Source organism: Chlorocebus sabaeus, chromosome 6 (genome assembly GCF_047675955.1).
Source record: "Chlorocebus sabaeus isolate Y175 chromosome 6, mChlSab1.0.hap1, whole genome shotgun sequence".
Lineage (NCBI taxonomy): Eukaryota > Metazoa > Chordata > Mammalia > Primates > Cercopithecidae > Chlorocebus > Chlorocebus sabaeus.
Window position 1 is genome coordinate 22373667 of NC_132909.1, and position 15953 is coordinate 22389619.

A 15953-nucleotide genomic window follows, 5' to 3' on the forward strand; every position below is an offset into this window, starting at 1 on the left:
TTTCCTTAAATTTTACCTGTAATGTACGGGTTTGTTGTTTCAGGAACTGGTGACACTCAGGGATGTGGTCATCAACTTCTCTCAGGAGGAATGGGAATATCTGAATTCTGCTCAGAGGAACTTGTACTGGGATGTGATGATGGAGAACTACAGCAACTTACTCTCACTGGGTAAATTTGTCTGCCTCCAATAACTTAGAATATACTCTCTAGACTATCAGCTGATATTCAGTGAACTCAAGGCTATATTTTGTTTTTCATTTTGTTTTGTTTTGTTTTTGAGATGGAGTCTCACTTTGTCACCCAGGCTGGAGTGCAGTGGCACGATCTTGGCTCACTGCAACCTCTGCCTCCCAGGTTCAAGCAATTCTCCTGCCTCAGCCTCCCGAGTAGCTGGGATTACAGGCGTCCGCCACTACACCCAGCTAAGTTTTTGTATTTTTAGTAGAGACAGGGTTTCACCACACTGGCCAGGCTGGTCTTGAACTCCTGACCTCGTAATTCACCTGCCTCAGCCTCCCAAAGTGCTGGGATTACAGGCATGAGCCACTGCGACGGCCTCAAGGCTATGTTTTAAGAAACTAGGTGAACTTCTGATTCCAAAGGCATGCTTTCAGTGTTGTTGTGTTGCAAATGACATCTCTATTAGTCTTTAACATTCTTCATGATATTCTTACCTTGTCAGGCCCTTCATATAATTTCTACCTTCCTTGATACCAAGGAGCTGGATTTGACTTATGGAACACATATAGCATATCGTTGAGACATTACAGGTTGTGTATCCCTTATCCAAAATACTTGGGATGAGAGTGTTTTGGATTTGGGATTTTTTTCAGATTTTGGAATATCTGCATATACATAATGAGACATCTTAGGGATGGAACCCAAATTGAAACACAGAATTCATTTATGTTTCATGTACACTTTATACACATAGCCTGAAGGCAATTTTATAGCATGTCTTTAATAGTTTTGTGCATGAAACCAAGTTTGTGTTAAGTAGTTATGTATATTTCACTTGTGGCATCATGTCAGTGCTGAGAAAGTTTTGGATTTTGTAATTGAATTTCAGATTTTAGATTAGGGATGTGCAACCTGTACATTGTGTTTGAGGTCGGAATTGCTGTAAATACTTTATATTCTTACCCACCTTCTGGGAGAACTTTTAAGATACCGTGTGTCCTGATTTGTTATGATTGTTAAAAGAATCTCTACAATTTATATATTGAAGGATTGATAAACAGTTCATATTCATTTCCTCCCACCTGCTTTATAGCTAAAGAACGTTGCATTTAACATTAAATTAGTATTCCACCAAGGACCTTTTAATAACTCAGAAAGTTAGTTACTTTCCTCTCAGCTTCTATAGTTCTTGCCTTCTACTTGGCCCCATCCTAAGCACTTTAAATAATTGGCTCGTGGCTAGGCGTGGTAGCTCATGCCTGTAATCCCAGCACTTTGGGAGGCTGAGGCAGGCAGACTGCCTGAGCTCGGGAGTTCGCGACCAGCCTGGGCAACACAGTGAAACCCCATCTCTACTAAAATACAAAAAAATTAGCCAGGCATGGTGGCGTGTGCCTGTAGTCCCAGCTACTCAGGTGGCTGAGGCGGGAGAATTGCTTGAACCTGCTTGAACTTGGGAGGCGGAGGTTGCAGTGAGCTGAAATCATGCCACTGCACTCCAGCCTGGGCAACAGGGCAAGACTCCATCTCAAAAAAAAATGACTCGTTTAATTCTTACAATAACTCTGTGACATAAGTGCTGTTTGTATTATTGTTGTACAGAAGAGGTTGCTTACAACAGAGAGTATTTAGGCGCTTCTGCAAAGGCTCCACAGCCACTTAATTACAGAGGAAGGCTTTCTACCCAGGCAATCTGGCACCAAAGACAGTATTTTTAACTGTTACACTGCTTCTCCAGACAAAGAATTAGTATGGGTTTAAATAACATAAGACCTTTCCTTACCTGTCTAGTCTCTTTATACGTGATAATTCTGTGGTTACTCTAAGGTGAATGTTTTTCCAGTTCCCTCACATTTCTCTTTTCTGTCTTTTTCATATGATTTTGATTTTATTTAGTAAAACTTTAACCAATTCTCAAAGCTGTATTTTAAAAATTGGTTATAATAAAAAGAAATACATTGTTACATTTCTTTGTTGTAAGCAGTCTTCCATTTCTGATCCAATTGGGATCACCTTACTGGAGGAAGGGAAGTTGCTCTATAGAGTTTATGGGATGTGAAGGAAGACAGGGCCAGGTGAGTGATGGCCACTGAGGGATAGAAAGTCATTGCCAAAGCACAAAGCCCATCTGGTCCAGGAGATGAGCCCCTGGGATTCTGTTGGGAAAATTCCTTCAAAAGCTTGTGGGTTTTTATTTTTTTATTTTTATTTTTTATTTTTGAGACAGAGTTTCGCTCTGTTGCCAAGGCTGGAGTGCAGTGGCACAATCTCGGCTCACTGCAAGCCCCGTCTCCCAGGTTCACGCCATTCTCCTGTCTCAGCCTCCCGAGTAGCTGGGCCTACAGGTGCCTGCCACCACGCCCAGCTAATTTTTTGTATTTTTAGTAGAGACGGGGTTTCACCATGTTAGCCAAGATGGTCTCGATCTCCTGACCTCGTGATCCACCCACCTCGGCCTCCCAAAGTGCTGGGATTACAGGTGTGAGCCACCGTGCCCAGCCCAGACTGGTTTTTTTTTTTTTTTTTAAAAGCCTGGCACTTGGAGAAGGAAATTAAGATCTTCTTCAATGCCACCGTTTTCCAGTTCCTCTTGTATTTAGACTTATGTATGTGTATATTGACCATAAACAAATGCTCATTCATATCCTCAATATTTAGTGTCTACATTGAGACAGATATCAGTACAATGGTGAACAAGACCAATACAGACCCTGCTGTCATGGAACTGACATAGTAGTTCTTGATATGTATAATAAACAAGTAAACAAGTAGAGAATATATATAACAATATGTGTAAGAATAAAGGGGTAGAGAATGATGGAGAAAGAGCTAATTTAGACAGTGTGGTCAGAAACCAATCTCTCTGGTCTTAATTTGGCATTTTATACAGTTTCTTTTCAGTGATTCACCTAATGTTTTTGCATTTGGAAGTCCTCATTGGAATCAGTGTGTTTCAATTTGTCATTCCTTTTATGTTAGTTGCTGTCATATTCTTTGGTAAACTTTTGTAATTCTAATGGGAAAGGCGAAGAGGCTGTTTTTATTATTGTTACATCTTTTATATTACTGTAAATAAGAAGCCACCTCAAATGGTGCACTAGAATTTTTCATACCTTCTATTAAGTCTCATTATGTTTACTGATGTTATTGGTTCAGTATACATTAGCCCACCAGAGTCTGATTTTTGATGTCCAGCAGTATGAATATTGGATGAAATTTTGATATACTGATACCATGTTTCTTATGGTGACTTCTGTGCGCTTTGGCTTTATCCTTTAACCTTTGAATTTATTCTCACTTTTTGTCAAAAGCTTATCCAAGGCTCATTCCATACCTGTAATCCCATTGAATTGGATATGAGTGCATTTTTCTGGTTTTGTTTAGTTTAGCATGTTGCAGTACATAAACTTTTTTCCCCTCATTTGACTCTTGTATTGTCAAAATGGTGGCACTTTAGCTCCCTCAAGCTATTTTTGTGTCCCTTTGATGTGGCCCACTGTTGTAAAACTTTCTTCTTTCTGGCAAAACATTACAGGGTACATCTCATACCTCCCCTGGTCTAGATCATGTTCCAGGCCTTTGTTCTAGGATTCCTGGTTTATCATCTGGTTTATTTCAATAACAAGGACAATAAGGCATGGTTATTGTTTTTCTGTTTCATGGAGTGAGTATTTGAAAATTTTGTCTCATTCCAGGAATTTTTTTCCAACTATTATTGCTTTTTGGGTTGGTTTTAAATATCTCTTTACCAAGAAATTAATTTGTTAGACTACATTTTCAGCTTTATTAGCATAGGAGTCTTATAACATTTTGTGTATGTTTTCATCACATTGTGATTGTTTGCTAATTTCTCACCTTTTCTTTAGGTCACTGTTCTTTTGTCTTTAGTGGGATATATACATTGGTTATTTTTACTCTTTTTTTTAAAAAAAAACAAGCATGTAAGTTTTTACTTTTTATGAGACAAATATATTTATGTTCCATAGATATCAGTTAGAAATGTTTTCTGGCCGGGCGCGGTGGCTCAAGCCTGTAATCCCAGCACTTTGGGAGGCCGAGACGGGCGGATCACGAGGTCAGGAGATCGAGACCATCCTGGCGAACACGGTGAAACCCCATCTCTACTAAAAAATACAAAAAAAAAAAAAAAACTAGCCGGGCGAGGTGGCGGACGCCTGTAGTCCCAGCTACTCGGGAGGCTGAGGCAGGAGAATGGCGTGAACCCGGGAGGCGGAGCTTGCAGTGAGCTGAGATCCGGCCACTGCACTCCAGCCCAGGCGACAGAGCGAGACTCCATCTCAAAAAAAAAAAAAAAGAAATGTTTTCAACATCATGGTTCACTACAAACTTTGTGATTTCAATTACATTTCCACATTGACCCAACAGTTATTTAGCAGAGAGCTTCTTTTCCTTTTCTTTCTTTCTTTTTTTTTTTTTTTAATAAGACATAGTCTCACTCTGTTGCCCAGCTTGGAGTGCGGTGGTGCAATCTCAGCTCACTGCAACCTCCATCTCCCAGGTTTGAGTGATTCTTCTGCCTCAGCCTCCCAAGTAGCTGGGATTACAGGCATGTGCCACCATGCCCAGCTAAGTTTTTTTGTATTTTTAGTAGAGACGGGTTTCACCATGTTGGCCAGGCTGTTCTCGAACTCCTGACCTCAAGTGATACACCCACCTTGGGCTCCCAAAATGCCGGGATTACAGGTGTGACAGCCACTGCACCCAGCCTAGTAGAGAGCTTCTTTATTTCTAACTGAAAGTACTTTTGATTTATTGATACTGGCACTCAAATCTGGTTTTAATGTTTTTGTCAGATATTGATGCCTGCATTATTTCATCTTATACATAATTAAGTCACAGAAAATTATCCTTGCCCTTTATCATGCAGTGTTTATGTGTCACTCTGAGTTTTCCTCAGGCATTCTCTTTTCTCATTGTTCACCTCCAGATGATGTCCATAAAATCCTTTGTTACAAAGTGCCTTACAGTCTTGTCTACGTAGACCACCTTCTTCATATTATTTTGTTAGCATATTCTCTTTTTCACTCATAAGCCTTTGCTCAGAATTGTGTAAGTCTAACAGTAGTTACAATTATATTCAGATATTATTTTAATATCTGAAATATTATATTTTGGGGAAGTATAGCATTAGTTGACTTTTGGTATAAGAAAATGGAAAGGAATATCTGTAAAAGAACATAAAAGAAAAAATAGGGGTAGGTTTTAGAAGGACAGCAGAGTAAAGGTAAATATGCTGTTGAAGAGAAGTAAGTAACACATCCCATCTTGATTGTATTTCTTCATTCCACATGTCAGTCATGGCTCTGCATACGAGGGAATAAGCAATAATGGTGGGACAATATGTGTAAGTGGAGAAGCAGTTGGAAAATAAATACATATGAATGTTTACCATATTTATGTATCTTACTGTATTATAAATATACGTATGTAATCACTAATACAATGTGAGGGTTGGGAGGCATTGATAACTGGCATTATTCTTATAGCTACATAATTATTTTGATAGTTGTTTTCTAGTGACTTATCTTTGTATGTATACTTTTATTTTTATTTGGATTCATTCAGTGATTTACTTTTCCTCTATTAATTATCATATACCATGCCCTTAGGGCTTGTTGTACATTGGCACATGAAAATTTATTATATTTGTCCTTGTGGAATTTAAGGAATAAGGAAGTAAATGGTGTAAAAGTACTGAATACACAACTGAAAAAACATATATATAAGGGTAAGGCACTAGATACGGGATTAGAAATGGAAATGAAGTTATTTAGGGTCAACTAATATGCCCTTTCTGAGGGCAGGTATCTTGAGACCTTAACAAAGAAAAGAAGCTGGCATACAAAGAGACCATTTATGTGAAATGAAATGTCCTGTGGATAGCTCTAAATGATAGGATATTTGTTTTGATCTAGGAGGTGAAAAATGATTAGCAGAATGGAGTTAAAATGAGGTGTTTTGTTTTTTTTTTTTTTTGAGATGGACTCTCGCTCCATTGCCCAGGCTAGAGTCTACGCAGTGGTGCGATCTCAGCTCCCTGCAGCCTCCACTTCCTGGGTTCAAGCAATTCTTGTGCCTCAGCCTCCTGAGTAGCTGGGACTACAGGTGTGTGCCATCATGCCTGGCTGTTTGTATTTTAGTAGAGGCAGGGTTTCACCATGTTGCCCAGGCTAGTCTCAAAGTCCTGAGTTCAGGTAACCCACCTGCCTTGCCCTCCCAAAGTGCTAGGATAATAAGCATGAGCCCACATGCCCGGGCAAAATGAGGTCTTACAAACTGTACCTTGTTATTATCCTTGGTAAAGTTTATTTTTGGGGAAGAAAACCACAAAAGTGTTAGTATATATGGATTATCAAATTTTGATCTGCATTAGCATTATCTCTATAAGATGCTAATGACTAGTTCTACATCTACAGATTTTGATTCTGTTTAACCAACAAGCTTACCAGGTGATGACCAACACACAAATTTCAGATCCACTGACTTAATCACATTCCTCATAATCTTTATGTTCTGCTGTTATTCTGTGAGCTCTCTTTATCTTTCTCCAAATTTCATAACATTTTTTAAACCAATTCATGTATATGGTGAATTATTCTTAAATTGTCTCTTCTCTCCATAACTTTTATTTTTGTTGTACATGAAAATTATTTTTTCCTTTCTTTCAGATTTGGAGTCCAGGAATGAGACTAAGCATTTATCTGTAGGAAAAGACATTATTAAAAACACTGGTTCTCAGTGGGAGGTAATGGAAAGTAGCAAGTTACGTGGCCTTGAAAGTTCCATTTTCAGAAATGACTGGCAAAGCAAAAGCAAGATTGAAGTACAAGGACCTGAAGTGGGATATTTCAGTGAAATGAAAATCATCTCTGAAAATGTGCCCACTTACAAAACTCATGAATCTCTTATGTTACCTCAGAGAACTCATGACAGTGAGAAGCCCTATGAATACAAGGAATATGAGAAGGTCTTCAGTTGTGACTTAGAGTTTGCTGAATATCAGAAAATACATACTGGTGGAAAAAACTATGCATGCAATCAATGTTGGAAAACCTTTGGGATAGATAACTCCGATATGTTACAACTGAATATTCATACTGGTGTGAAACCTTGTAAATATATGGAATATGGGAATACATGTAGTTTTTATAAAGACCTTAATGTATACCAGAAAATTGATAATGAGAAGTTCTACAAATGTAACGAATACAGAAGGACTTTTGGAAGAGTTGAAGAAGTTACTCCACTTCAAAGAGTTCATGATGGTGAGAAACACTTCGAATGCTCATTCTGTGGGAAATCCTTTAGAGTGCATGCGCAACTTACTCGACATCAGAAAATCCATACTGATGAGAAAACTTACAAATGTATGGAATGTGGCAAGGACTTCAGATTTCATTCACAGCTTACCGAACATCAGAGAATTCATACTGGTGAGAAGCCCTACAAATGTATGCACTGTGAGAAGGTTTTTAGAATTAGTTCACAGCTCATTGAACATCAGAGAATTCATACTGGTGAGAAACCTTATGCATGTAAGGAATGTGGAAAGGCTTTTGGAGTATGTAGAGAACTTGCTCGTCATCAGAGAATTCATACTGGTAAGAAACCCTATGAATGCAAAGCATGTGGAAAGGTCTTTAGAAACAGTTCATCCCTGACTAGACATCAGAGGATTCATACTGGTGAAAAACCCTATAAATGTAAAGAATGTGAGAAAGCATTTGGAGTAGGTAGTGAACTTACTCGACATGAAAGAATTCACAGTGGTCAAAAGCCTTATGAATGTAAGGAGTGTGGAAAGTTCTTTAGACTTACATCAGCCCTTATTCAACATCAAAGAATTCATAGTGGTGAGAAACCTTATGAATGTAAGGTATGTAGGAAGGCCTTTAGACATAGTTCAGCCCTTACAGAACATCAGAGAATTCATACTGGAGAAAAACCCTACGAATGTAAGGCATGTGGGAAGGCCTTTAGACATAGTTCATCCTTTACCAAACATCAGCGCATTCATACTGGTGATAAACCCTATGAATGTAAGGAATGTGGAAATTCCTTTAGTGTTGTTGGGCATCTTACGTGCCAACCGAAAATTTACACTGGTGAGAAATCATTTGACTGAAATAAATGTATAAAGTGGTTTTTTATTTCCGATTTTCACAGGAAAAAACTATGGATGGATTTAATGGATAATCAAGGCAATTCAGTATCTCCCTCTTTTAAGTCTGTTTTTAGACTTCATGGCCATTCTGTATGTAGACATAGAATTGCTTAGTCATAGCTGATATATAGTTATAGCTTTGTTAGATATTGCCAAATATTTCTCCTTTTTATGTTAAAAAGAGTTGTTTTCCATGAGTTTCTCATCCTGGCATGTTTTGTTTACAATAGCCTTTGATGTTTGCATTATTGTTCTTTTCACTATTCAGTTTTTTAATTGTAATATTACTTCAGTATCTTTTCTGCATTGTAATTCTTTGCTTGTGATATCTATACTTATTTTCCTCCAGAGAGTTAGAACTCCTAGACAGATACAACGTAGTTTTACATTCTTATTGCTCTTCATTTTGTGTAATGTTCTTGTTTTGTTTTGTTTTGAATGATAGAAGTGTGATCTTTCCATTTTCATCAAATTGTTCACTTCTCTTTAAATTTCTATTTTATTTTGATACAACATGTTCCCCCAAAATAACATATACATAGGAACTGGTTATATTCCACCATAACACACACACACTATATATATATATAGTGTATATATACATACAGTGTGTATAGTGTATGTGCGATGTATACTATATATACTCACACATGCACTATATATAACACACACTATATATAAACACATACTATATATGTATATATAGTATATACAGTATATATGTATATATAGTATATACAGTATATATGTATATATAATATATACTGTGTGTGTGTGCGTGTATATAATGTATGTCTGTTATATTGGAATATAACCACTTCCTTTAAGCAGTCTTTTTACCCACAGGCTGTAACAACCAGGATCCAAATGAAGAGAACTCTCTTAAATATTTGATAAAATTACTCATCCAATAAGTCTGTTAAAATTTATCATTCTCTTAAATTATCATTCTTAAATTTGTCAAACACCTTTAAAAGGGGAGAAAAAATGACCACTGAACTTACATTAAGAGGATTTACAACTACAGCTTCAAATTTTTTTTAATCTATTACCATTATTTTTCTTTTTATTCTCTCAGAGTTGCCTTATTAGGTTTGGGCATTTCAACAATCAACAGACCTTCTGTGATTTAACTAATCTCATTTAACTCCAAAATCATCTCTCTCTCAGGACAGCTGACTTGGTTATGCAGTCAGTGAGATCACAAGCCACTGGTTATTGAATTTTTTTTTTTTTTTTTTACTTTTCATTTTTTTTTGAGACAGAGTTTTGCTCTGTTGCCAAGGCTAGAGTGCAGTGGCGCGATCTTGGCTCACCTTAACCTCTGCCTCCCGTGTTCAAACTATTCTCCTGCTCAGCCTCCCAAGTAGCTGGGATTACAGGCATGCGCCACCATGCCTGGCTAATTTTGTATTTTTAGTAGAGATGGGATTTCTCCATGTTGGTCAGTCTGGTCTCGAACTCCTGACTTCAGGTGATCACCCCCACCTCGGCCTCCCAAAGTGTTGAGATTACAGGCATGAGCCACTGCACCCGGCCTGGTTATTGGATTTATTTATTTAATTTTGTTGAGTTAGAGTCTTGCTCTGTCACCAGGCTGGAGTGCAGTGGCGTGATCTCAGCTCACTGCAACCTCCACCTCCCAGGTTCAAGTAATTTTCCTGCCTCAGCCTGCCAAGTAGCTGGGATTACAGGCATGTGCCACCACACCTGGCTAATTGTTTGTATTTTAGTAGACAGAGTTTCACCATGTTGGCCAAGACAGTCTGTATCTCCTGACCTCGTGATCCACCGGCCTTGGCCTCCCAAAGTGCTGGGATTACGGGTGTGAGCCACCATGCCTGGCCAGTTATTTGATTTTTATAAGAAAATTTTACTATTTTCAGATAAATTTATGTCACCATCATTCATTACATTTTAATTTTTGAAACTGGTGTCTTTCCCAGAATTTATGTACTCTATAAAGGTCTGAATGATTACCAATATTAAGCCATTTTCTCATCTGATATATTGAGCAATGTTTTGTGTAAGTATTGCTTATTCAAGTAGTTTTAAAAGATATGTAATTGGTTGTTGTCTCATGTCCTACACAGTAAGAACAAGAGTTTTGTCAGGATATTTGCTATTTCATATCTTTGAAATAGAGTAGTAGCTCTGTTTCTAACTAAATTCTATTCATGTGACAACACAGCTAATTTACTCTTGGATCCCATTCTATCTTTTTATCCTGAGTTACCATCAGTGCTGATGTTCCTCTTTTGGGTATAGCTCTCCAGGAGACCTTGTCCTATGTTTCTTTGTGTGTGTGTTTTTCCTTCCAGCTTAAACAAATTAAAACTACTAAATATCTAAACCTTGTATACAGACATTAAAATTAAAATTAGTGAGAGAAACAAAATATCCTTGTGTCTTGGCTTTTACTTTTTGAAGTCATTAACAAATGATAAATTAATGAATAAAATGTATCCTATTATGTTTTCCTTATTTGTAATTACAGCTATATTTTTATCATATTAACATTTTTCATTTAACTTTGTTATGAACTTAATGGCATTTCACACTTACTCCAAACCATAATATAATTATCGTTGTGGTATTACTGTTTGGTTTTTACTACAGTTTCTTACTCAAAAATATAAAATTTCACCATTCTTTCCATTTTCATTTACCCCTTTATTCTTTGTGACTTTTCCCTAGCCTGCATAGGAGCTTTATTCTCATATTCAATAGGATAGGATATTGCGGTCTCATCCTGTTTTCTGCTGTCCTGCACCATTAAATTTTCTATGTCCAATGAAGGAATTCTAATTCTATTTAATAGCAACTAATATTAAAGACTAACATATGTATGTCAGGGAGAGGCAGAGAGTCTGTGATTGAGATTTCTGGAGTTATATAACCCACTCTGCCACCCCCCACCCCCCAACTTGCCAGAATTCATCCCTTAACCTGCAGTGTGATTGTATTTGGACATAAGGCAATGAGGATATAAGAATGTGATTCTAATTTGATACAAATGGTGATCTTACGAGAAGAGGAAGGAAAGATGTCTCTCCCTGTGCTCACACACAAAGGAAAGGCCACATGAGGACACAAGGAGAAGGTGGGAATTTAGAAGCCAAGAGAGCCCTTACCAGGAATTAAACCTGCTAATCCCTATTTTAATTAGAACAGTGAGAAAATAAGTATCTGTATTTAGCCTCACAGTCTTTGGCATTTTCTTACAGCACCCTAAGCAAACTAAGACAGTTGTTGGTACTGAGAAGTGGGGTGCCGCTATAACAAATACCTAAAAATGTGCAAGTCTAAGCTTTGGAACTGGCTGGTGGGCATATAGGCTGGAAGAATTCTGAGGGTGGGTGCTAGAAATATACATGTAAAAATGATTCTGGGGAGGACTCAAAACAAAATAGAATCACTGGAGAGAAGGCTTCCATTTTAAAGAATATTGTCATGAACGGTATTCATGTTAAAGAAACAATCATGAACAAAATATTGGTAGAAATATGGACATTTAAGGCCATTATGGTTTAGTCTCAGAAATGAGGAACAGTTTATTGTAGCAAGGAACTTGGCTAAATCACGTTCTAGTGTTTTGTGGAAGGTAGCGCTTCCAAGTAATGAAACTGAATAGTAGCAGAGATTTCTAATTATTGAACTTGTGGCTTGGGTTCTCTTTATTGCACATATAAAATAGGAAAGGAGAGAGTTGAATTGAAGGAGGAATTCTTAAGCAATAAGAAACTAAAATGTGAAGATTTGGGAAATTCTTAACCATACTGGGAAAAATGAAGAAATGTGTATTTTGCTGTTTTGGGGTAGTGTTGTATACATGACATGTTTGTTAGGTATTGTTAGTTTATAATATTCTGGTCCTATTTCCTTCTTGATCTTCTGTGTAGATGTTCCATCCATTATTGAATGTGAAGTACTGAAGACTCCCACTATTGTAGAACTGTTTTTTTACGTTTTTTTTTTTTTCTTGCCTGCAACATTTTGTAGTGTTTGCTTCACTTCTTTTGGGGCTCTATTTGGTGTGTTTTTGTTTGTAATTATTATATCTTTTGATGCACTGACCATTTTATCAATATATAATGTCTTTTTTTGTCCCTTGTAAAAATTTTTGACCTAAAGTCTGTATTGTTTGATACTAGCATAGCCACCTACCTCTCTATTGCTTAACTATTTGAATGGAATATTTGTCCATTCCTCTTACTTTCAACCTATTTACATTTTTGGATTTATGCTGAGTCTCTCGTGGACAGCATATCGTTGGATCATTTTTTTTTTTAATCCATCTGGCAATCTCTGCCTTTGAATTGGAGAATTTAATCAATGTACATTTAAATTAATTGCTTGTAAAGGACTTACTTCTGCCATATTTTAATTTGTTTTGTGTATGTCTCTTTTTGTTTCTTAATTCTCCCAGTATTGCCGCCTTTTGTGTTTAATGGAATTTTTTTTTTTTTTTTTTTTGAGATGGAGTTTTGCTCTTGTTGCCCAGGTCAGAGCACAATGGCCCGATCTCAGCTTGCCACAACCTCCGCCTCCCAGGTTCAAGCGATTCTTCTGCTTCAGCCTCCTGAGTAGCTGAGATTACAGGCATGTGCCAGCATGGCCGGCTAATGTTATATTTTCGGTGGAGATGAGGTTTATCCATGTTGGTCAGGCTGGTCTCAAACTCTTGACTTCAGGTGATCTGCCTGCCTCAGCCTCCCAAAGTGCTTACAGGCGGGAGCCACTGCACCTGGCCGGAATTTATTTTAGTGTATCATTTTGGTTCCTTTTATTTTCTGTACATTTTGTATTCATTTTCTCAGTGTTTACCTTGGAGTTAACACACATTCTACTTTGAATTAATACTACCTTAGCTTCAATCGTTTACAAAAATTCTGGTCCTATACATCTCTGTCCCTCCCCATTTACATTATTATTGACAGGAATTACATCTTTACACATTGTTTGCCCATTTATAGATATTTATAATTACTGTTTTATGCATTTACGTTTGTGTGTTTTTTTTTTTTTTTTAGATGGAGTCTCGCTGTCGCCCAGGCTGGAGTGCAGTAGTACAATCTCAGCTCATTGCAACCTCCACCTCCTGGGTTCAAGTGACTCTCCTGCCTCGGCCTCCCGAGTAGCTGGGACGGCAGGTGCCTGCCACTATGCCTGGCTAATTTTTGTATTTTTTGTAGAGACAGAGTTTCACCATGTTTCTCCAGGCTGGTCTCAGAACTCCTGAGCTCAAGGGATCCATCCACCTCAGCCTACCAAAGTGCTGAGATTACAGGCATGAGTCACCTTGCACAGCTACATTTTTCTTTTAAATCATATAGGAAGAAGACAGGAATGAATACATGACAAAAATACAATATTGCTGGCTTTTGTATTTACCTATGTAAATACACAGTTATACAGTTACCTTTACCAGTGTTCTTTATTTCCTCCTATAGCTTTGTGTTACTTTCTAGTATCTTTTCATTTCTGCATGAAACATTTACATTATTTATTTTTACTTCATTATTATTATTTTTAGAGACAGGGTCTCACCCTGTTGCCCAGGCTGGAATGCAGTGGCACAATCATAGCTCACTGCATCTTCAACTTCCTGGGCTCAAGCAATCCCTCTGACTTAGTCTGAGTAGCTAGGGCTCCAGGTACCATGCCTGGACTTTAAGGTATAGCATCAGAGAGATACAGCCTTATAGAGACTGCTTAACCAACTCCCATAATTGCATAAGCCAATGCCCTCTAATAAATCTCTTAATATACAGATACAGTATGTATATATCTCTTAATGACTCTGCTTGTCTTATTCAAGCCTGACTGATACAATACCTTTCATCAGGATGAGGAGACTCCTTTATTTTCCTAGTTCTATTCCTAGCATTTCAAAAGTTTTAAATCATGCATGTATGTGGAACTGTATCAAATAATTTTTGTGTCTATTGAAATCATGTATTTTCAACTTACTTGTATGTTGAGAGCTTATATTATCAATGGGTTTGGGATTCTGTCAGATGCTTTCCTGTTTTTGTTGTTGTTAAGGACTTTTTTGTTTTTTGAAACAGGGTGTCACACTGTTGCCAAGACAAGAGTACAGTGGCATGATCATGGCTCACTGTAGCCTCGACCTCCATGGGTTCAGATGATGCTCTCACCTCAGCCTCTTGAGTAGCTAGTACTACAGTCACACCACATGCCTGGCTAGATTTTTACTTTTTGTAGAGACAGGGTTTCACCATGGGTCCCAGGCTGGTCTCAAACTCATGGGATCAAGCAGTCTGCCTGCCTTGGTCTCACAAAGTGCTGGGATTACAAGTGTCAGCCACCGCACCCAGCCTTGTTCAGGATTTTTGTGTCTATGTTTGTGAGACTCTGTAGTTCATGGTCTGCAGTTTTTCTATTGATATTTATTTATAATTTTTTTTTTAAGACGGAGTTTTGCTCTTGTTGCCCAGGCTGGAGTGCAATGGTGCGATTTTGGCTCACTGTAACCTCTGCCTCCTGGGTTCAAGCAATTATCCTGCCTTGGCCTCCCATGTAGCTGGAATTACAGGAACCTACCACCATACCCAGCTAATTTTTGTATTATTTTATTTTATTTATTTATTTAGAGATGGAGTCTGTCTCTGTCACCCAGGCTGGAGTGCAGTGGCACCATCTCAGCTCACTGCAACCTCTGCCTTGTGGGTCCAAGCAATTCTCCTGCCTCAGCCTCCTGAGTAGCTGGGACTACAGTCGCAAGCCACCAGGCCCGGCTAATTTTTGTATTTTTAGTAGAGACGGGGTTTTGCCATGTTGGCCAGGCTGGTCATGAACTCCTGATCTCATGATCCGCCCGCCTCAACCTCCCAACATGCTGGATTACAGGCATGAGCCACTGCACCCAGCCTTTATTCTGATACTTAAAATCTGCCTTTGGTATAGGTTTACTACTGGCCACATAGTATGACCTCAGAATTGTTTCCTTCTCCTTGTCTGTTTCCTGAAAGAATTTGTGAAGTATTGGTATTATTTTTTCTTTAAATATTTTATAGATTTCTATTTATGGACTATTCTTCATGAAAATTTTAATAAAGTCCTTTTTTAGTTATAGGTCTATTCAAGTTTTGAAATTTCTTCTAGAGTTGGTTCTCGTAGTTTATGACTTATCAGAAATGTTTCCCTTTTATCTAATTTGCCTAATTTGTTAGCATAAAGTTGTAATTTTTATAGTTTTTTGACAGTGATTTCCCTTCTTTCATTTCTGATTTTGGTAATTTGTGTTCTTTTTTTCCTTGTCAAGTTTGTTATCTTTTCAAATAACTACCTTTTGGTTTCAGACATTTTCTAGTATGTATCTTAATGTTTTCTCTTTCTTTGATTTCCATTGTGATCTTTATTGTTTTTCTTTTGCTTGCTTTGGATTTAGTTGCTCTTCTTTTTCTAGGTGCTTTAAGTTTCTAACTTTGCTGTTTCTTAAAAAGTTAAAATCTTAAACTTTCTCACTATACAATTCATCCACATAACCAAAAACCACATGTACCTCAAAAGCTATTTGTATTAGCTCATTCTTCACGCTGCTATAAATAAATACCTGAGAC

General features: G+C 37.6%; 1 protein-coding gene across 5 annotated transcripts in view; it reads left to right on the forward strand.

Moving 5' to 3' along the window:
- Positions 1 to 14339, forward strand: part of ZNF529 (zinc finger protein 529) — a 33094-nt gene extending 18755 nt beyond the window's left edge. For 4 of the 5 annotated variants that reach the window (XM_037991276.2, XM_007996555.3, XM_007996553.3 and 1 more), the window contains exons 4-5: positions 44 to 170; positions 6872 to 10765. In XM_037991276.2, coding sequence (XP_037847204.2) covers positions 44 to 170; positions 6872 to 8328 — 1584 coding nt within the window. In that variant the 3' untranslated portion in view covers positions 8329 to 10765. Of the gene's footprint in view, positions 1 to 43; positions 171 to 6871; positions 10766 to 13400 lie in introns of those variants that run through there. The other variant, XM_073016599.1, reaches the window with a different exon arrangement.
- The last annotated feature ends 1614 nt before the right edge of the window (positions 14340 to 15953 follow it).